The sequence below is a fragment of the Trachurus japonicus genome, chromosome 13 (genome assembly GCF_045865225.1).
Source record: "Trachurus japonicus isolate A0001 chromosome 13, Traja_1.0".
NCBI lineage: Eukaryota > Metazoa > Chordata > Actinopteri > Carangiformes > Carangidae > Trachurus > Trachurus japonicus.
In genome coordinates this window covers 25,764,842-25,788,387 of record NC_140919.1, presented here as the reverse complement: position 1 = coordinate 25,788,387, position 23,546 = coordinate 25,764,842, and the positions used below count along the sequence as shown (strand labels likewise).

The 23,546-nt window shown below is 41.7% G+C and overlaps 1 protein-coding gene across 1 annotated transcript; it reads right to left on the bottom strand.

Moving 5' to 3' along the window:
• Positions 1-4,741: 4,741 nt before the first annotated feature.
• Positions 4,742-16,522, bottom strand: abhd15a (abhydrolase domain containing 15a). The gene is made up of 3 exons (XM_085795550.1): positions 15,250-16,522; positions 7,079-7,431; positions 4,742-6,031 (listed from the first exon to the last, which is right to left on the bottom strand). Exons 1-3 carry the CDS (start codon positions 15,793-15,795, stop codon positions 5,365-5,367), a joined length of 1,566 nt encoding a protein of 521 aa, XP_085651676.1. The 5' UTR covers positions 15,796-16,522; the 3' UTR covers positions 4,742-5,364.
• Positions 16,523-23,546: the final 7,024 nt, after the last annotated feature.

Below are 23,546 nucleotides of genomic sequence, written 5' to 3'. Positions count from 1 at the left end.
ACAACAGCAAGGATATCAAACTCATTTTTGTTAAGGAGCCACTGTGCTACATACAGCCCAATCTGAGCTCAAGTGGGCCGGACCAGGTTAATAATAGCATAATAACCTATAAATAAAAAGAACTTTGAAATTTTCACTTGCTTCAGTACATTAAGCTGTCTACAGTTAATAAGCTATCCTAACATATTATGAACAACCTAAAATTTCTTGATAAAAAAATGTGTGAAATTTCAACAATATTAAGTCTCTTCACACTCTTTCACACTTGGCAAATTCATCCCAAGGGCCGGATTGAACCCTCAGCCGGGCCGGCTTTGGCCCGCGAGCCGCACATTTTTGTTTTACAGTAAACACAAAACTGGGCTTTAAAAAACAAAAAAATCCTGGCAACATTTCTGTAACAAAGCAGGAGGGAGACGTTGTTGTCTCTGGTGTTTTATTAAAGTTATACCCACACATAAACAGTAGATATTCAACATGTCCTCCATTCTAAACACTGCCCCAGTACAGTATAACTCTTTTGGATGCTCACAGAGCGGTGGGGCCAACAAAGAAACACCAAAAACACTCCTATTCCTCAGTTGCTGATTATCATCCAAACCAAGTACAATTAGAGTGTCAGTGACCCAAGCTAAACATCTGTTTCATATTTTTGTTGGCTTGCTGGTTGCTAGGATCGCCCTGATCACATTTAGTTGTCTTGGCGGTGACACTCTGATAACGCAATAGCTACCTTATAGCTGAAATATCTTCGAAGAAACTTTACAAATTCCAGGAATTCCATTTACTTTCTGTGTCACAGAAACGTTTAACCTTTGGGCTAAGAGATTAAAGCTAAACGATACAGGAGATCTTCTTTGGTAGTGACGCAAACACGTTAATAACAGATTCCAGAAACTATTTTTGGAGATTGTTTCTGCACAGTGGCTCACCTCATGATTAACCAGATCTAAATGTCTGGTGTTTTCTTGGTCCTTCTTGATTCTAAACTGGTTTCAGATATGTGGGTGGGTCCTGAATATAGAGTAGACCCTGTCTAGGGGAAATATTATTATGTCTTTCTTGATAAATTAGAGCTGAAGATTGATAACAGTCTCATGCCTGGCAAAGTTAACTTAACGTAAAGACTTGAAACAGGAGAAACAGCCAGTCCTGCTCTTTGTCCACTGGCACCTCAGTAGCTCAGTGATTACAGTGACACACTGTAAATCATGTGTATGTACTGTTTAAAAAAACACACTGTAAAAACAAAACATTGTGGTTTTATGTGAGTGTGGGGCATGGATATTTTCAGGACACTTCTTTTCACTGTGAGGTTGGAAACAACTGCAACTCTTTGATTGGCCACTTAATTGAGGCTGGCTCCAAAAGCCAGTCAATAGACTCCATGTTAAAATTCCCAACTCTACAACCAGAATAAACATGTTTCGTGATAATTCCATGAAGGTAAATTTTCAAACAATTCCTATTTAAATTGAATCAAGGCTTAATGTTCTGCACAATTAAAGGTGAGCCATTTGTCTTAGTTTCACACACATGCCACAAGTGGCTTAAAACAAAAACAGTCGGTCAAGACAGGCTTTTTAAACCCATACAAAAAAAGATCCATGCCTTATATCTGAAAACGCATGCATACCTGAGCAATCCTGTACATAATTGGACATGTGTGGTGTAAACAGGAAGCAGATTGTCTTTTCTGCAGTCGATTAGTTGCAAAAACGACAAAAAAACATGGACGAGCAAATCCAGCTGCAGTGTTAAATTGCTGAATTTAACTGGACACAAGTTGCGAGCAAAGACAATAGGGTCAGTAACATTTTTATTTCATTATCTGTCTTCCTTTCACCACCAGTCGAGGCAGATGAGCTCCTTTTGAGCAGCCACTGTGGGCAACGCAACCCCAAGAGTTTTCAAACTAAAAGAGCTTTGTAAATGGAAGCAGCTTGCTATGATCTTAAGACACATGTAACATCACAGAGGCTGCATTGCTTTTTTTTGCAATCTATTGTTGAAAGCAGCACAAGTAGAGGACCTCTTAAAATTTTAGTTTGCAAGACTAAGACTGTTGTTTCGTCTTTTAGAGAAGACGACCATATAGAATTGTGTAACAGTGAGAAACAATGGTGGGGGGAAATAATGGATTTTTTCCCCCACTTTTTGTCTCTTAATCTGGTTTCTTTAACTCACTTGAATGAATTGCATATTTCTTAGATAAACGTTTGCATTAGGCACTCCCTCACTGCCCATTTTAATGCAGTAATCACTGTGCATGTATGTGATGGTACACATGATTCTCCCATTTCAACAAATGTCTAACAAAGCATCTGCCTCAATTTAGAGAACCTATGATTTAGTGCAGTAAAAGCAATGGTAATGTCAGGTTCTTTTTTTTTAATGAAATATCAGTCATTTGAATTAAATCAGACTCTGATCACTGAGGCAGACTATTGGCTCTGGATTGAAAAAGCAAAGTGGGAAAGGGCAATTCAATCTTAATGGCTTAATTTGCTAGAGGGCAATGAAAGCCAGCATTTATTGCGAGGCAACAGAGTCTACTTTTGGTCATAAATTATGAGCCTTAATGTCAGCAACAAAACAGGACAGGACAGGCTGTATCAAGCATTTATTTTTACATGGTCCCCATAGCTGTCACCTATCCACTTTGTCAGCATTTGCTAACCCAGACTTATTTCCAGAAACAAGGGCTTTACCTTTTTAATCACAGCCTTACCGGTTGGTCTGATAATTCCAACATCGACTCTTAAACAAAATGTTCTTGAGCTTTCATTTTGGAACGTAAGAAGGAAGTATACATGGCAAAAAATGATGTTAGAAATGCATAACTGACAAAATGATTGTTTTGTTTCATACAGTATGTAAAATATAATGTAGAACAAAATGTGGTTTATACTGGAAGACATCTGTGGGCAGAACAAGAAAAAGCACAGTCCGACCCCCCGACATACTGATTATCATCATGTGGAATTACACCTACAGGATTTGACAATGGCATCTGGAGACTGTTTGGCTTATACTAAACAATAAATGGGAAATGAAATAGAACATTTTGTTTCTATCCATTCTTTTGGAAAATCAGATTTTCCAAATACGTTGTATTTGAGTTGACTTTATAATGAGTCACACTTCATCTCAGGTTATTTCTATGAAAGCTGTCCACATTAATAATGGTGTCATTTACATGTCACAGTATGTGTGTGTGTGTGTGTGTGTCACAGGCAGTTTATCCTCTACTGGAGACTGTGAATCTTTCTGTGAGTAATGAGCATGTATAAGAATATCCAACACGCATGTGACAGCTTGTGTGCATGTTTGTGTGTGTTTTTGTATATGCGTATTTCTGTGAGTGTGATGGCAGAGATGCGCGTTGACGATGTGTCTGTCGGCACACATTCTGTGTGTGTCTTTGTGTACACTGCTGTGTTCCAGCTGTCTGAGTGAATAAGGCTCAGTGGGCAGACAAACACTACAGTGGCCATTGTGCGCGCGCACACACACACACACACACAATTATGGGATGGCTGAGGGGACTGTACTATAATAGGAATGCAGGGAATAGGAAGTGTCTTTGAGCATTGACTCAGCAGGGGTTTGACGAGACCACAGATCACAACTTCAATGGCAGCATAAAAATGGGCACTAGTATCATTAAATACTGTATAAAGAGAAACGCACATTCTGTATTCTGTAAGTGAAAGATGAGCTTTTCAGTGTTATTTTACCAATCACTATCACAACTGAAACACATTTAATTTGTGGGCCAGCATGTTTGTAAAACACCTTTTCTCTGCTTATTAACTGGATTAAAGCAGAAGTAAGCGATCCGGTCGTTTTGGCTAATGCTGCGTTCCAGGTAGGCTTTTGAAACCGTAAATTACAGCTTCAAGTCACAACTTACGATTTTGTAGCGTTCCAGGCAACCCACTCATGTTTTTCCGACCTGTTTTACCTGTGAAAGTGCATTATAACGGCCACTCGTAACTTCCGACCCGTGAACTTGTACCAGATCGAACTGGTACGACTTCACAGGTCGGAAAAACACGAGTTACGAGTTTCCTTGAACGCACCATAACAGTCCTCGTCCCTACGTCACCACATTCACGGCGTCCCTTGGCTGCACACACAGCCCTGCATGCCGTTCTCTCTCCTCATTGGATAAAAACTGTAGGATACGATAAATGTTTTCTCCTCGGCTCAGAGCAGAGCAGAGGGACTGGGAGACCCGTGTTTCGGTCCAAACACTCTATGTAAGTGATTGCTGTCGGAAGATATAACTATTTAAGACTTATATTAACACAAATATATCACTTACTTCTGCTTTAACTGCCCCTTTAAGCTTCTTTTTCTCTACTTTTCTCTTTATCTAATATTTGATCTAGTTGATTGTCTTAATGCTCCAAAATTAACCTATTTGAGAAAATTCCAAGGCACATTTCCAGAAGTTTTTCCAAACAGCGGTGTTTCGAGGCCTCAAATGCTCCATCTCTGGCACCAAACCAGCCACAGCTTCACCACTTTCAGCCGGAGCCAGGGAAACCTTGGATCACAGGAGTTTAAATGATGAGATAGGAAAACTCACAAAATGCTTCCAGCCACCCAACCAATTAAAATATCATAAACTTATGACACACACCTTCTTCTAAAATCTAACTGGGTGGCAATCACACATTAAGTTCCCCTACTCTGGGAACCACAGACCATTTCTCAAGAAACAAGAGAACACTTAATGATAATATACACAGTAAACTCTCTTTAATGTCCACAATAACACTGCATGAGTTTGTTAAACTCAGTCGACATTTGAGTTCAAATTCACAAGGAATTTTCACAGGATTGTATTTTCCTACTCTAGGCACAAGACTTCCCAACACTTTAACTTCCCACTAAACATCCCGTCAGTAATAAAAAAGAATAACGGTAAGATGCTACACTGAGTGCTTGAGGTTTCAGATGATGATGATGATAATGTTGTGGTTGCAATTGTAGCAAACTGTGTAAAACGTGAGGCAGAAATTGATGAACTGATAAGTGAATGTTTGTTAACAAAACTAAGACACAATCTTTCGGTTTTAACAGTTGTGGAGGTGAAGAGACTGGAAATAGTCCATAGAAAAATATAAAGCCGTCCACAAAGAGAGCTCAGTGTCATTTAAGCTTGTGATCTTTTTGTCAGTTGTAGTGCTTAATGGCTCACACCATACATGTGAGAACAACACAGCCTCCGGTGTTGGTTATCATCAGACTTTCTGGGCGAGTGTCACACAGGCAGAGAACGACCTCGCATCTCAAATCCAAACCATATCAGAAAGCATCAGTGCAGTCCATTAACTTTCCATTAAGGCTCCCTCATCGTGTGTAGGACCTCTGCCAGTTGTAAATGGCGTGGATATTATGGGAACAGGCTGGCACCCTTTTGCACGTACTGACGCTGCGGTGGCGGAAAACCCTCCCTCCCGTGCCTCCCCCGAGCCCTCTCCTCCTCGCTGCGAGCTGCTTCGCTCTCTCCTCCGTGGCAAAGAAGTCTGTGGTCGCCCTAAAGAATTCCAGCAGAGCTCTGTGGCTCCAGTTGGTCCCACGGCTCTCCATCCCACTGTTCGGGGCGGCCGCAGACCCAGCTGCGCCCAACGCACCAGTGGAACTCCCCTCAGACTGGGTGGAGAAACCACAGTGACCTCCACGGTCAGTTAGGAGGAGAAAGAAATGTGGGTTGGTCTCAAAGAGTTCCAAGGGCACGGTGGAGTGGGCGTCACCGCGGATTGGGTCATCCCGGGCGCACACGCTCAGTACAGGGATGGCCACTTCGTCCACGTCTCTCAAGGGTTCGTTGCGCTCCCAGTAAGCTTCCCAGGCGCCTGAGGTGTTGCTGCTGCTGCTGCCGGTTCCTGCTGCTGATGCTGGTGGTGCAGAACCGGCGTGTCCGGGCTGACAGAACAGCGCCTCCTCCAGGCCACGCAGGGAACAGCTGGAAAACAGAGCATCTGTGTGTACGGTTTCACCCAGCGCCGTCCTGTACCTGTGAATGTCATCCAAGCACCAAGCACATTCACATTCACACACACAAGAACAGGAAATCAGTAAATCAATTCTGAAGAGCTGCATGGGTCTCATATTCCCTATTGGCATTGATCTGAGAAATTCTACCTGGGTCACGATGTTTCTCAGAATCAATGACTTGACACTGAGCAGGCCATGTGTTGCTACAGTAACTCGACCCTTTCCTTAATTGTCTGTGCCTATCCAATAAATACTTAGTGTGTACTTGAATCTGTTTTTATTTCAGTCTCCTTTTAACCAAACCTCCTCTTTGGCTGACTGAGAATTCAGATTTTTTAATATTGCGCAATTCATGCACAAGCCTTATAAAGCTTCTTCTTCTTTTTTTCATCATCTCCCACACACATAGCCCCCTGAGTACACTGAAAGAAGACAGCGGACTGTTTTCTCTTTTTGTTTATCATTATGCCTTTTCACATTCTCTATTCTTCACATTTACTGGGTTTTTTTTTTAGGATTACCAGTTAAAACAATTAAAGAAAATCAGTTGCATATTTCAGTACCACTGGCTATTACTGTCGCTGTAAGTACTCAAGATAACTGCTGATGTCTCTCGAAGACGATGTCAGATAGGCCTGGAAAAACATTTTCTGCTTAGAGTTTGACATTCGCTCCTGGCCAGTTGTGCACACACATATTAATGTTTTCTTGGCTAAAGAGGAACTGAAGACGATATATCTCTCACTTTGTGTTTCCTCTAATACAGCTACGACATCAGATCAGGTGACTTATACCTGTCTGATGCTCTTTCGACAGTTTGTTGTTTCTGCCATTTCGGACTTTGATTCTGTGCCTCCAGATGACTTGCAGCATGAACCTTGTTATCACAGCTGATACACAATAAGAGCCAAGCAGCAATAATTTGAAGATACTCTTTAAAAGTCAACTCAGTCTGTCTGTTTTCATCACCACTGATATATTGTTCCCAGCCATTTAGGATCATGCTACCTGTCCCTTTCTCATAAGCTGAGTTATTCAGCCAACACGTTTTCCACCCTCTGCATACCTGCTGAGACACATCTTCTGGTACAGCACCAGTGCCCACTGCAGGGGCCAGCACAGCCCGTTCTCAAACCAGCTCTGGCAGCGAAACACGGGTGACAGGCAGACGGCCGCCGTCACGTAGCTGGACGATCCACACTCCCCCAGGTAAGACAGGAGAAGGCCAGACCCGCTGCTCTCGCTCACTGCGTACAGTCTTCCTGCCGGCTGTCTGTAGCGGATGTAACGCACAGCCTCACGCAGATCCGCAGGGTCACCAAACTGCTGCAGTTTGAGGGTGGTGAGCGGCGTCCGGTTGTGGCTGCGGCGGTTGAAGACTGTGGGCAGGTAGCCGTGGGACAGCGCCGTTTCACACAACTGTAGAGAAAATGAATAAATAAATAAATAAATAAATAAATACATACATAAGATCTGGTCTTTGTGTGGAAGGTCTGCTGGGGATGTGTTCAGTATTAAAATACCTAATTTTCCCCATACATAGCCTAAGACACAGTGGGAAAGGTTAATCTATTTATGCATGAAATGGTTGATGGCTGATTTAGACCATGTGGGTTTTAGTTCTTTGTGAGGAATTCCTCTTTTTTTAATGTCCCACCAAAGTTTTGTTCCCCTAAATGCCTTTGCAGTTGTATCACCTGAACATGCATAGTAGGCTACTTCTTTTTATTGTATGGAAAGACAAATAAACTGTTGTGGGGGGAGACGCTAAGGCAATAAAACTACGGGATTAAGTGTTGCTCGCCTTTTGCTCTGCTGTTTGGCCATAGACTGTCGTCACTCCACTTTCTCATCTCATCTCATTTCGATATATTCCATTCATGGATTACATACTTAACATGATTGCACATATTTACATAATCACCATACTGAAGAGGAGCAGGATGAAGAAAAAACCCATGGTACCTGCCCCTTTCTTATAATTGCACTGGCTTAGTATTAACACCAATACAATATTAAAAAAAAAAATTAAAGATGATGAAACATAGGCTATTATAGTAATAAGAAAACAAACAAACAACAAAAATAGCAATGGACACAGCTCGTCTATCTATCTTTCCCCTTCTTTTTCTCTTTGTCCTTCTTCTTTTTTGGAAGGCACTTATTTTTTTAAACATCTTCTTTACTTTAGAAAACCTGTTATTTTCCTTGCATACTGTGTTTCTTAACCCAACAGATGAGGGACGAACTGTTGATGTTTCATCCTAATACTATAGAACGTGAGAGTTAGGTATTCTCACCGACATTAGGCTATATTGCTGCAGGTCTTAGAATGACAATTGGGCTTGTTTGTTTATTCTTAACGTTGTTTTTCCCTAATAAAGTTGTCATTTTAGGCTATGTGTCACCAAATGCTACACAGAATTTCTCATCAAGGTAGGCTCCAATATAAAAAGGTAGGCTATACAGACCTGAATTAGACACTCAGATTGGCTGTGACAGCACCAACTGGGGGCCAATAGGAATGCTGAATCGAGTAATGTCACTCCAAACGTAACTTGCGCGAAAAACCATGCGAAAAACACAAAAAGCGAGGGCAACCGGAAAACTACACTTTACAAACATTTAACGGTAGCTTATTGACGGAAGTCGGCGACGCGTACGACGGACGAGTCCATCCCGTTTCAGAAGGAAAAAAAGACGGCACGTGACTCTACTTCAAACGGTCGCGGAGTTATAATGCTCTAAATTTCAAGGCACATTGGAAATTTAGGCCCTGACCTAACCTTACACTCAGTAGGCTATGTGCCGCCGCCACCCAGTTAGCTAACTAGTCCCGGCAGTATGAATGACAGCAGAGCGCTAGCTAGCAGCTGGTATCCAAAATACAGTGACGTTTTCCAGCGCCCTGAGCAGCGACGTTTGGAGACTGGTGGAAATGCTGCTGCTGACACGGTTTTATCTACACACCTGCCTGGACTCTCATGATCATCACTCAAAAATACCAGGCGGCAGTGAATGCAACATGGCGAGCGATCAAAGGTAAAACTAATAACATATAACAGATTGTCGTTCCAGCTGGAATAGATGACATCTCCAAATACAGAGTGCAGGATTTTCATTGATCATAATGGAGATAAAAATATATTGTGATATTTATTTGAATATTGTTTAACTTCTACTACGCCTAGCCTACTTATTTTTTTTATGATGTGGCCATGTTTTTGTTAACATCAACAGCAATGTTGTGCTTTCAATTCATTTTACATTGCAGATGACAAAGTTTAAGTCTAAGTTATCAGTTTATTATTGAAACTGTGCTCCAAGTCAGCTCTAACAACCCTATAACAACCGATCCAAAAGTCTATATGGAGATGTATAAAAATACATTTGTGTTACAATCAGGTTAAACGTGTGATGTTTTAGAAGTTTATAAAGACATGCATGTGCATGTGGAGGATGTTCAGGCATATTTTTTGGCAGTTCTCAAACACTTTGTAGGCACTGGTTTGGCCGACATTATATGCACAGTGTCATTAGCTGAGACAATGTCCCTGCAGCCTGCAGCCAGCTGCTCGGCCCTGAAACAGACCTCACCCTGCACAGTGCAGGTTTCCTTAAGATGGACTGGAGCAGAATTGGCAGTGGAGAGCAGAAAGGACTTGAGTGTGGAAACCTGTGATCTCATGTCTCTGGCAGGAAGACTTCCCTTTCAGTCAGCTGCACGGTGGAGAGAAATACCACGACTCATTGTTTCTTCCAGTGAGCTGTTATTATTTTGTTTATTTTGATATGAATGTGACAACATGAGCTGAATGGGCAGTGGGCAGTCATTGGTGCGGGACAGAGTTAGTCCTATTAGTTGTTTGTTTAATTTTCACCTCTGTATTTAAGTGAAAACAAACACAGACAGAAAGAAGGGGCAGCCGTGGTGCAACACCCAGGGGGCAGTTGAGCTTCAGTCATTAGATGTTGAGGGAAGGGAGAAAATATGATTCCATCAATTCAACAAATTTTGTGGACTCGTGTTTTTTTTTTTCTTCAAAGGTAATCTTGAAATCTTAATCTTAAACTAAACTGGAGAGAGCTGTGAGATTTGGAGATAGAGTTCTTCTCAGTTTCAGCAAAGGAATGAAAATGAGACGTCGTTCCAGTCCTGTCTCTGAATCTTACCTTCAGAATAAATCATTACAGTGTCTGGCAACACAAGAAGAGGATTATAATTCCTTTCTATTTGCTGTGTCCCTCAGCTTCATCTCAAGTAGGCTAGAGAAGTTTGTCTTTTTCTCATCCAGGAGTTTGCGGTCAGAAACAGATATGGGTGCGAAAGAGGCCTCTGCACAGAAACCGTTTAGATCTGAACCGAGTTACATTTTTCTTTAAATCTACAGAAGTCGCAGGGGAGTTGCAGGAGAGCTGCATTAAATATTTAACAGCTGAGAAGGACTGCGCTAGTATTTCTGCTGCTTTCTGGTTTTCCTTATACAGCGACAAGAGGATTTACTCAGGCAGACACACGACTAAGGCCGCCCGCGCAAGGAAATCTTCGAACAGAGCCAATACACTGGAACATCATTCATTCATTCAGTCGTCAGCCTCCTCGTCGTCGCAAAGATCCGATTTTCAATTATTGTAATTCAAGAGGAACATGTGGGAGGAGGGAGAAAGCATATTTAAATGAGTATCTAGCGTTTTAAATCAGTTTAATTCCCAAAGATATTGGGAAGGATAATTAAATATTTCCCAGTTTAAAAACGGGGCTGAGAGATAAATGTCGTAGCTGAGATTCAATTAGGTGAACTGAGTGTGAAGTGAGTTTTGACCTGGTTAGTGCTGCCTTCTCAGGTATTAAGGCAGCTGCACGGTGCAAAAACCGTCGCCTCACAATTTAGTTATGCACTGCATGAATCGCACACAATAACACACAAGTGATGAGTAACAACTGCACTGCATTATACACTACAGCAAGAACGTCTGAAGTTAAAGTTTTTTGCTAACTGTTCCCTAGTCAGGAAGCCTCTTGAAATCAAGATATAGCCTACAGCAAAAAACTCAACTTTCTGTTCAAGTAGCAAAGCAATGACTCACCACCAAGGAAGAATATTTTTGTCAACAATCTGATGAATTATTAATCTGATGTTATCACACTACTTGTACTCGATTGATCACATCGACAATCCCAGCTGGTCCTGGTTCACTTCCACTTTAGGGTTAGGGTAAGTTTCTGGCCTTATGTTAGACAGTGTGCAAAAAAAACAGAAGAACAGCAGCTTCCCTGCAGTTTTCTGTCAGAGCTGATAAACTGTCAGTGCAGTGACAAATTCCTTCAGCAGGGAGTCCAGACACTGGACGACACGCCAGCTCTCCAGGCAAATTGTTCCTCCAATAAAGACACACGCATGCAAAGGAAGCAGCACTTTGCTTCACTGACAAATACAAGATAATTCCCTTGAAATCATAGTGAATAATGTGATCTATTTCTATGACACCACCATGACTGTCAAGCAAACTTCAGAGAGGATTCTTTGGGCTTCTCTGCCACAAATCAAGTAAAAAAAAAAAATAGAGATGTTATTCGATTAAAAGCCTTTAGGAGGCAACACAGCATCTCACCACAACGCTTACTCTTCAACAGGCCTGTGATACATGTGCAGGAAACACATTTGCTCTTTTTCAGTTACAGTAGAGAGTATGGGAGATTATTATGGGAGATACTGCTGAAAATTAAATTTGTTAATCGATTAACTCTTCATTATTTTCTTGTGTTACAGGAGACAAACAACAGACTTTTCTCCTTCCATCCAACATGGCAACCCTGCTGGTGGAGTGGTGAGTTACAAAACTCTGATATCCTACACATATAGTACTGTGAAGTCTGACAAAATGATGGCCTCTGGGAAAAAAACTATTTTGCAGTTTGCAAGGCAGTCTATTCCTCTGGCTGATTTTCAAAGTGTAAGGCACCAAAGACACACAGTACATTCAAAATGGGGAGTAGCTATGAATAATTGAAGATAACACCAAAGTTAAAAATATCAAGAACTTTTTTTTTTCAAGGTGGCTCCTGCTCCAGCAGGATTTTATCATATAAGGGATGTGTTGCTTTGGTTGTTTTTGTACATATTCTTAAATAAATGAACATCTGGTTGGTAACATTTCAATAGCTTGTCATATTAGATAAGAAAAACAAGATCTTCAGTCAGTACGTTTACATGACACTTGAAAAAACCGAATTATTGCCTTAATCCGACTATAACTGGACAACTGAAGTGCATGTAAACACCTTAGTCCGACTGAAATCGGAGTTGAGAACTCCGATTAAGACACCCAGATAATGCGATTGGAATTCGATTTTCTCCGTCATGTATACACCTTAGTCGGAGTATAACTGGACAATGCATGTGCGCATGCTCCACAACAGTAGAGACGGCACCAAGTGGAGCAGAGAAGCCGCCCGAACCCGGCAAAGTAAAGAAAAAAACCCAACATCAGCGCCAATTCAATGCATTTCACACAGCGCGACCAGCAAGAGTGTTTTATTTAAAAAAAAAAAAAAGAGAGAGAGAGAGAGGGAAAAGGAAGCCCGTATCCTATTCTCAGGGCGCATCCAGCCCAGACTGGCGTGTCTGGTCGGGAACTGCAGTTGATAATTTATTATTAAGCTTATAAGTTGTTTATATTCAGTTTTTTACCAGGTGACAGAAAAGTCAACAGGACAGGGGGGCGTATTAACCCGCTGAAGCAACGGGTGACGCTGCATGAGGGGGCGGACCCATCAGTTATTCGTTTTTTTCAGTTGCATGTATATTGAGACAAGGACAGAAGTCCGACTTGACGCAAAAATCGAATTTTGAGCATAGCTCGATTAAGCTCTGCATGTAAACGTACTGAGTGAGTCACAGACATAAATGCTGCCAAAGCCTGGTGCACAGACTATATTTCCAAAGAAAGTAAAGGGACAATTTTGCTGAACACTGGGAAAAAGTTTTTTTTGTGTATCCCTTGGGTCCACTGTAAAAAACATCCACCAATTCTGAGAATTTCAGCACGACACTTATGGGCTGTAAAACCCACAATGTTTACCTAATGTGTATGTAAACCTACATGCCTTCCTTACAGATATGTTTAAGACTGTTAATGATATTTTTTACTGCACTGAGTCCTGAGCTCCCATCCCACAAGCAATTTGGAAGCTGCTCTCTCAGCAAGCGCAAAGTGAAATGAATGGCCTGAAAACAATTATTTAAACGTTATAAATTACACATAATGACCACATTAAATCATAATCCATATCTATAAGGAATGAAAAAGACTTGGACCTACAGCGCCAAACACGTACTGAGCAAAACAGTCTCAATTAACTAGTAACTAGGACACAAAATTACAGTTAAAACGCTCACAAATCTGTCCGCGCTGTCAGGCAAAATGTGACGGACGTTAATCATGTCAGGCAAGAAGTCAGAAACAGCTGGATGCCTTTAAGCTTATTTTCTCTGAATGGAGGTCACATGCCACATATAGATATGGGAGTGACAGCTCAGTGAGAAAAATAAGAGCATATTTCCATTAATATCCCATAAGAAGTGTACATAAAAAATATATGAATGAATGAGGAAGGACAGAGACTAACCTCTGCAAAAACTCTTATGACCTGTACCATTACCCCAAATGGATATGAATCATGCCTGACTAAATTAAACAAAGGAGCAAAAGACAAACCTGGTGTAGAAATGTGAATGATTTAAGAGGAAACAGCTTGTTTATAAATTCATGAGTTCCTGAATGTGCTGAGTGAGAGAGACAAGAGACCAGGAGCACAAGCCCACACACTCCAAAAAGGAGAATTTCCATTTCCCTGTTTCTTCTCTGTCACACATATAGACCCACGCGTGTGTGTGCGTGTGCGTCCCTGCAAACTCTTTTCATCTCTTGTCTTCCTCCCATGCACGCTGACTGCTTTATGCAGTGACTCTCAGCAGTGACAGAAGCCATCTTAATTGGTGTATATCCCTTGTGGTGCCTCAGCTTCCAGCCCTCCCAAGCGTGACCGGCTGACAGCTTCACAAATACTCTCTCTGCTCTGACGATGGGCCAAAACAACAGAAAGCCAGAGGCACAGATCTGTCTGAATGTGACAGCTACTTTTCATCTCTTCATCATTTTTTTTTTTTTTTTGCTTTTTTCCCCCCTCTAGTAGGACTTGAGGTAATAACACTGTAATGCTCCTATTTTTTTCTCTGCCTCACCCACTGTCCTATCAACAGAGGCAAAAAAAAAACAAAAAAAAAACAGAGGGAGTGATTCACTCCAGATGAATATCAAAACACATTTGGGTTTTGTTACAGTATATACCCAGTTGTTGCAGAGTTGTTATTTCTGACACGGGGCTGACGAGTTCGCCGTGTGACAAATGGACACGCAGAGCGAAACAGTTTGAAATGAAATGAGCTGGAGCACGATGCCAGGTGCCCGGAGTGATGCCAGAGCCAACAGGCATTCATGTGGAGCAGAGCTGCACTTCCCCAGGGCCCTGAAGTCAAGCGATGCTTTGTAATCCCTCACTCAATTACCTCAGTCAGTGTATTGAAAGAGCAGTTGAAAGAGTGACGCTGTCTCTGCATCTGCTCTTTTTTTTCCTCCTCCTGTCTGCTTTTCTTTCTCTCTCTCTCTCTCTCGACTGAGCTTTAGCTCAAGTGATTGCTTTTGCTCAAATGGCCATTGTTGAATTGTTTTACTGACTTCTTCTCTTTTGACTGGTTTTGCTCTAGCATAATGCATGAGTCTGAGCTCTAAGTCAAAACTGATTTGCTGTCACTTATTATTTTGTATTGCAGCTATTAAAATGCAGAATATCATTTTATCACTAAGAAAAATAAGTTGTTGACTTGCAGCTGCTGTCATTTTCATCCCGTCACCTAAATGTTGAAACAGACAGCAGCATGACACAACTGTATGTGGGCTGTGCCATCTTGATCTTTGACACAGAAGGCTTTTTAGGAGTATTAGATGTGTCACAGTGTTTTAGATACTGTGTAAACTCCCACTCTCAACCTTATGTAAGTTTGTGTCTGTGTGTTGAATAATTGAAGTTCTTCTTTTTCGTATTGTGATGGTTAAGGTATCTAAGCAGCTCCATGAAAAGCTGATTTACTATTTTGCTGTATGAAACTGACTTGGTCTATGGTTCCTATCATTTCTACATGAAATAGTGAAGTCTGAGGGAAGCCGTGGACGCACCTTTAACACATTTCTAGTGATCTTCCCAAAAGAGTTTGGGACGATGAGGAGAACCGGACTGGTGGAGTGGCTGGAAGTCCTCCGTCGCTTCTGGTAGGACGGCACTGCCCAGTCTAGGGCCACCAGCCCGTCGTCGCTCAGCTGCAGGTTGTCCCGCACGAACTGGACCGGACTGTCGTAGGGCCAGCACGCCTCGTACACGCTCTGGAGGAAGGCGCTCGCCCGCCACGTCCAGCCGGCGCACGGCGAGTAATTACTGCAAGTCCTGCAGTGTTTCAGGAGATAGTTGGCCAGGGCGGACGGCTTGCAGACCAGTGCCACGGTGCGTGCTGCTTTGTCATCCGCGCACACGGAGGCCGTCTGGGCACCGGCGCCCCCCTCTCGGTCTGAGACGCGCCCACCGCTCTTCTCCTTCGTATCCTGATGTGAAATTCCCAGTTCTTGGAGCAAAACATCTGGCGGGCTCTCGGTGCCAAAATATTTGGAGCCCGGCCAGAGGAAGACCACCAGGATCACAATGCACAGAGCCACGAGCCATTCCAGCATTGGCGCGGTTAAGATAGGGCAGCGAGGGGAGCACAACACGGGGGGCTTTCCACACTTCACGGTATAATGCAGTTAAACATTTATATGATGCTACTCAGCCCCACGGCGCGCTCTTTCCCCTCTAGATTGATGCTGAGAAGTTTGGCGCTTGTCTCCGGTGCCAGTACGCACCGGTCCCACGTCGATGTAAACGTGCGGTCTCAGTTACGCTGCGCTTCAGTCACTTCACTCAAAAATCACGCTTCCATCTCTGATGCTACTTTTTTCCCCCCACTTAAATGCACGAGGGTACTCTTGATGCACGAGGCGACTCTGTCATTGTTCGCGTCCCGCTGCTTGAGTCCAACAGCTGGCAGCGCAATAAATGTCTGAGAGCGGCGCGCTGCTGCTGCTGCTGCTGCTGAGGCTGGAAACGCCTCTCATCATGTCCAACCCCCCCACCCCTCCGCGCGAGCAGGTAGTGTAGTACTCTGCGTGCACGTGATGATCTCTGCCGTTAATAGCCTCTCCCTTGAATTACTTCCAGTATAGCCTACCCAGTACAAGGAGGAACATCTTGTCCGTTTTTTCTAACCTGCCCCCCTCTCTCCTTTAGATATGTCTGGCACACACGCACAGGCGCGCTACACTACAGAAAGAGAGCTGCTAGTAGAAGTTTAATGCGCATGATCATTATCAGATCTGTGTGAATTCCTCTTGAATGAATTTGGCAATGTGCACATTGACCTTGTTTTAAACGAGAGAGAGGGGTGAGAGACTGAGCACTCCACCCTGATCTGGACTCAGTTGAGGGGCTTTAAAGTAATATAACCTGCTCAGCAGGTTTGTTATAACAAACACAGCTTTTCCTATGTTCCACTTGTGTAAATTGGAGGAGGAAAGGGTGAAAATAGCCCAGTGTTCTTTGGACATGCAGATTGTGATGATGCTCACCGAGTAGTGCAGAAATGCAGTTCAAGAAGGCTTTATCACATTTGGTGAAATGTGCTGTTTTCTTCTCCCCCTCCTCCTGGTACTATATCTATGAAACTCAAGGGGGGAAGGAAATAGCTCTTTAAATAGATTATTCATTCATAACTAAAGCAAAGAAGAAGAAAGCACATGCATTTTCAGTGTAAATCAAACAAGTTGGAGGATGTGGGGCAGAAAGAGATCATTATCTACAAAGGGGCCTTCATCTGTGTGAAGAGCAGCACCAGGCTGTTGTATTTTTTTTGTATTTTAATCACATTATTATAAGCTTCACATTCTGCATTCAACCCTTAGTTGTTATTGTGCCTTATTTAAAGATCTGTGGAGTATTCAATTGACGTCTTAATCAGACACAAACAGAGCTTAGTGCTACTGCTCATGTAAGGTTAATAGATTTCATGGAAAGCTGTGAGCTTTGCCATCTGTTTTTGAAGAACATGTCGTTTTTGGACCCTCATTTAAACCGATGGCAGGCATAACAAAGCGCTGCGGCTTGTTGAACACGGAACTGATGGCGGCGAGGACCCAGTGGTGTGTGCAGGCGAGAGAAAACAAACCCAGACGAGGGAGACAGTAGATCATTGTGTGTTTGTTCCAATTTTCAGTGCCACACCATTCCTGTGGATTAGCCAATGGAAAATGAAAATAAAACGGCAAAATGAGAGATGCCAAGCAGAGAAGAGCAGAAAATGAAACAAAAAAATGGATGAGTGGCTCAAAGGATCTCGGTTATCACCTCAGAGACACTTTATGAATGCCAGAGAGTCAGAGCTTACAGTTGGTGCACTGGAGAGCTGTGTGTTTGTGTGGTGGGGGGAGTTGTGTTATGCAAATTTACTCAGTGCGGTTCTAAACACTGATCATGAGACACTTCCTATTTGTCGTGTAGTAACCGTCTCAGTTGTTGCAGGCTGTGGGAAAGATAATTACTCTGTGTTGGTCAATAAAATAGTTTCGGTACACTTCATTCCTAGAAATGTTTATTTACATTACTACTACTACAATGTTCTTTAAGCATCTGGAAAATTTGTTTTTCAATCATTTCCTTATAATTTGCAAAATGAACTAAGAGTTAACAACATCTGCAAACGCCAGAGGAATAGTCTTGGGTTCATTAAGGTTAATATAAATTCCTGCTACTCTTCTGTGATAGATGCTGTAGTTATTCTGAGAACCTGTTGGAGCTGGATTTTCTTTTCTAGTTAATTGTCATATGGGCCTTGACATGATCCAATTTTAGCCAAAGCCAGAGTTAAATGAATGAAAGCAGCCAAGGGGAGCATAACCAGTTGGAAATGTCTGATATGTCGGTTAAAGCCTACTATTTTAAGAAGAAAGGTCACATTGTGTGCTAAGTTAGCCGATCAATAAAATATCTATTTTACTGAATGAAAGGTTTAAAATATGTGGCCTATTCATATATCTTGCGTCCCACCTTTCTGACCTAAATTGTAGCAGCTTTGTTTTTGTTCACTTTGCAAATTTTCCTGGAATAAAAAGTCTGCAAGGACTTGTAAATCAAAATACAGTTCAACATGCAGTCTTTGTTCAAACCGATTTCAAAAAGGTCATCAGAGATGGAGAAACGTGGAAAACAATAGCTTTTGTATTGACGAGAAGAGATGAGGAGGGGGAAAAAGTCAACAAATCATACTTGAAATTCTGGGACCAGATAGCAGAGGCGACCAGATTAGATAAGGTTGGGGCTGACGAGGTAGAGGGGTTTGGCTGGACCTCAGCCCGTATCTCAGGGGAACGCAGCCAAAGAAACCGTTTGTCAATGTGAAAGGCCACTGGAAAATGTCACACAGGTTTCCTCAAAACAAACAGTGACTGCTGTCCTTCCTGCATTTGAAAACCCTGGACCTTATCTTTGGGTTTATTGACACCTGGAAATAGCACCCAAACTAGAAATAGATTATAACTTCATTCACCAAGAGAAGCCACTCATAATTTCATTTTATAGTATAATGACAATAAAGCCGATTCTGATTCTGATTGAGACAATAGAGGCTGTGATGTTGCTTTCTCAGATACTTTTTTGTTATTATTAACCGTCAAGGAAGAAGACCAACAGATAACACACACACACTCTAGTACAAATAGATTATATTGATTTTACTCAAGCAGATATAAGTGAATGAAAATATCCCTCAGTGAAGAAAGATGGGAACAACGGCCTAACCCAGTTACTTTCCCAGTCATTGATCCAAGATGACAAATGCACAAACTTGGACACACACACACACACACACACACACACACACACACACACACACACACACACACACACTGCTAATCTGCAATGAAACATTGTGCTTTGACATCCTGAATCTGGACTCTTTCCCCACGAGTGCTGACAGAATAGGAAAAAGTACCGGGCCAAAATGAAGAAGTAGCCTGGAGGACTAGATATTCAGTTAATGAAGCCTCCTGGCCGAGATTCTGTTCAAAATGAGAGCAGTGCGGAGAGGTGAATATAGAGAAGAAGGGAAAAAAAATATTTGTTCGACATTTTGGGAAAGTCGCTTATTCGTTGTCTTGCTCAGACTTAAGAAAAGATATATGCTGATCTCACATCTGCATGAATAATATGAAGCTGCACCTAGGAGCCAGTTATCTTAACAAACAGCTATCCAGGTCCTGTCAACAGGTAACAAAGTCCAACTGCCTCTGAAGTTATTTGTGTGAACATTATAGTCCTGATTGTAAGACTAACCTCCTCTCCGAGTCAAACACTGATTATTTCCTGTACTGGGCTGTTGTAAGTGATAACATTGATGGCTGTTTTGGCTTTTTTGCAACAGCTTGACTTGATAGAGCTCAAAGTCTCAGGCGTGGGTTTCTTTTTGATTGTTTTTTTTAGCAGGACTGCGGAGCTCTACACCTAACACAATGACATCAACAATTTAATGTTTCCATCATGACAATTAACAGCCACACAGTGAGACAAAAGGCTTTACTTGTGTTTTAACAAGTGCAAAGGAAGAATAGAGGAGTGAGAGGGGGATGACACTGTACCCAAGGAGAGGTGGACCGAGAACATTTGGTTCTGCTTTATGACTCATGGTTTATATGTTCAGATCTAATTTGTGGGCCCGACCAAATATCCCTCCCTCACATTTTAAATCTTATTGCTCTTGCCTCCTCGGTGTGGATGCAAACCATCTGTGGTCATTTGGGAGGATTATCAGTAGATTCAATATGGAGATTAAACAGTCCAACCCCATATGTGTCAGTGAGAGAGAGTGACTGTTAAACTCTGACAGTGTCCTTGACCCGTCTTCTCTCTCTGGCTCAGTTTCTCATGCCATGACCCTGTGGCTCAGCTACAACCTTTAACATCAAAACAAACAGTGACTGTGCTCAGGCTTCACTCACTACTTACTGTAAGTCAGGGCAACAGGAGCAACATCACGGCTCAGGCCATGTTTTGCTTTTCTCAAGACTGATATTTGATTGTTTTAGGGCTAAACATCCCACCTAGGTTATTACAGTGCAAGAAATGTTACAAGCACATCACCTCTGTAACTGCAACCACATGCAGTAAGCCATGTTTAAGTTGGCTTTAAGTTCTTTAAGCATCAGCATCTATTTATGCGGTGTTGCAGTACATGTCCTCCCTCTGAACCCGTGCTATGACGTAGGTCCAGTGTTGACTCGAGCCATGCCCATGATCAAACAGATGTGTCCACTTCTCTGGGTGAATATCTGATGTGCTGCAGTTTGCGTAAATGCTGGTCCAACAGAAACAAACCCAGGCGAACATCTCAATTTTAACACTCTCGCTTTAGTGTCAGTAAATCACATGTGAGTTTAGAGTGTAAACACTGTCGTCCGTAAGTGTCCCAGAGAATAACACGTTAACTGCAGCCATGAGCTGCGCTATGCAGCCACAACTGTTGCATTACCACCCTCAAGCACATCTCACTACATGACCACATCCTCAGTAGAGGCCTTCATGCCCCATATACACTTCCTGTATAAACTTTACATTTCAGCAGAGGCATGAAAAAGCCTACCAGCGAAACTTTCTTAAATTATAATAGTGTGTGAAGGGATGTGGCTAAACCATGGAGGTAGAAAGTCAGCAGTAAGTCAGAAGCCACCCAGGCTTTAAAAACACAACAACTCAAAGAAAAGGGAAGAAAAGATAATCCTTTAGTCACACGTTGGCGAAATCTTTAGTGTTGCAGCAGCAGACAACAGTGAAGGAATATAGAACACATATAAATAAATATAAAGCAATGAAAAGGACAATATTTGTAAGAAAATATGGATATTTAAGCAGTAGCCATGACAGAAAGAAATTAACTCTGTACAGTGTTGTGTGTATTCGTATATTGTAAAAATTCTGTGCAGAAATACAGTACTACAAGTATTAAACATTAAACATGATTATTTTCACGAGATGTGAAGTATTTCCCATTTATTCAGCATAATCATTGATGGCTTAACTTGATAGATGATACCATTGGAAGTATTGGCAAGTGCAAGAGCAAGTAAATACCCAAGTGCAATATGTCAACCCCCAGAGCCCTGTCCTAATTATAAAGCCAGCCAACAGGAAAGCTGATCTGAGACTTATTCTCAGACATATTTGTTTTCTAATTATGGGGGTGACAAATTGGAGGAAAGATGAGAGTAGCTGTTGATTGCTGGCAAAAAGTGAAAGAAGGGAGGGTGAGGGGGATAGAGTAAAATAAAACAGGGAGAAGACAAAGAGAGGGGATAAGGAATAGATAGAGGAAGTTAGAAGATGATACATATGCACAAATGCTGACATAGTACAAATTGTAGGGACAAAAATATGCAGAATTATGCAGACATGCCCTGACTGATTTTTTTTCTTGTCCCGTTGACCTTCTTCTCAATAAAGCTGAGTGAGTTGCCTCGGAAAATAGATTAGATGGAGATTAGCAGGTCTGGGATGTCTTTTCTCTCTGTCTCTCAACTAAACCAACAGCAGTAATGCCAGGTCTGCCCACATGTGCTCATAAAAAGTGTTATCAAGCACTGAATATTCGTGCACACACAAACCCTGCAGCTTTTTTTTTTAAGTATATTTTTTGGACTTTTTTTTGCCTTTAATGGAAAGCACAGTCGAGAGAGAGACAGGACACGGGGGGATGACATGCAGGAAAGGGCCGCTTGATGCGGGATTCAAACTGGGGCCTTCTGCAGTGAGGACTGTAACACATGGGGTGGTTGCTCTACCAACTGAGCTAAGCCTTTAAGCTTTATGTGCCCTAAAATCTTTCAACGCTTTTTATTTTATAAATTAGCAACAATTTAATAATTGAATATCTGATGACTCTTGCATAAATAATAATCTATAAAGACCTTTCCTGCCAGATTAAACTTCCATTTGAATTAATATTCAATTCTTAAGAGAATTATTCAAGATTGTTAACCAAGTTTCCAGAGTCTTTTGATGTTTAACCCAATTAATAAACATGAACAAAAACATCAAATATTCATTCATTCATTAATGTTTGAACTGTTGTGGTTCAGCATGAGGTCAAAGTCTATTTTACTACGTACAAAAGTATCGTCTTTTTTTTATGTATCTCAATTGTCTGGTTGAGCCAAAATACGTCTAGGGAAACGCAGCAGGAGAACACTGCAGAGAACAGTATAATCTCGTAAAGTATTAAAAGTCCACTAAAAGAGAGCAAGTGAAAACATGACAAGATCCAACTTGGCAGCAGAACTGCGTGTTTGGACAAATATTGATTGTTTGCTTCCCATAAAAAAAAAGGAAATATGGCATTTTTAGCCAACCGACCTGATTAAAAGTGATTAAATGATTATAAATCATAAGCCTGTGGTAGGTAGGAACGATAAACTATGCGTTTGTAGGAGGGAGGACAGTTTTTTTTACAGAGCCATGCATTAATTTAACTGATAACTAGAGCAGTAATTAAACTGCTATGACTTCTACTCAGCTGTGTGGCGGTTTCTTTGGCATGTGCATTGTGGTGATTTGCTCATGCAGGAAAGTGCGATAAAAAACCCACATGAAAAAGTTAAGCCCAGGATGTTGTCACCCACATGAAGATCTTCTTTTCCCTTTTTATTTCTACTGTAAGTCTGGAGAACAGCTAGCTCAGGTGTTGTGTTTTCACAGTGACCTTGAGTCGCCGTCGGCGCAGAATACTAAGTAAACAAAAAGAGTTTCAACACCCGCAAAGGAGGTGTCAGCCAAGGTTGATCTGAAATATCATGTCAGTGCAGGTGTGATGTAGTGAGGCCATATTACTCAGGCCTACACTGTCACTGCTTACGTCAACAGATACATGAACTGCAGCTTCTGTCTTGCATCAGATCTTCATTGAAAAACAAGGAAATTTGCCTTGGATCAACAGAAGGAGGTGACTTTTTTTCTTAGTCTCTATTGCCTGGATCAATACCGCAGATTTTCTAAGATTTGCCATCAGCTGAATTTCAAAATGAAGTCATAATAAATAGTTGCTGCGTTGCTTTTTGTCAACAGTCTGGTGTGGAAGATAAATGAAATGATTAAATTCAACTATTAAAGTTATTATTAGCTGTATAGTTATAAACAATAGATGAAGAACGTGTCAGTAAATGCCACAAAATAAGTCACATGGAAGTCTTTATTGACATTAACAGTGTTAATAGATGTTTTATTGATACAAGAGTGTCATGACACTGACACTGTATAAATATTCAGATTTCTGCACAAACAGTGAATGTGCCATCTGTTACTTCTGCAGTTCTTTGTAGTGTTTGTCACGTACCTTATCTTTTTGTCT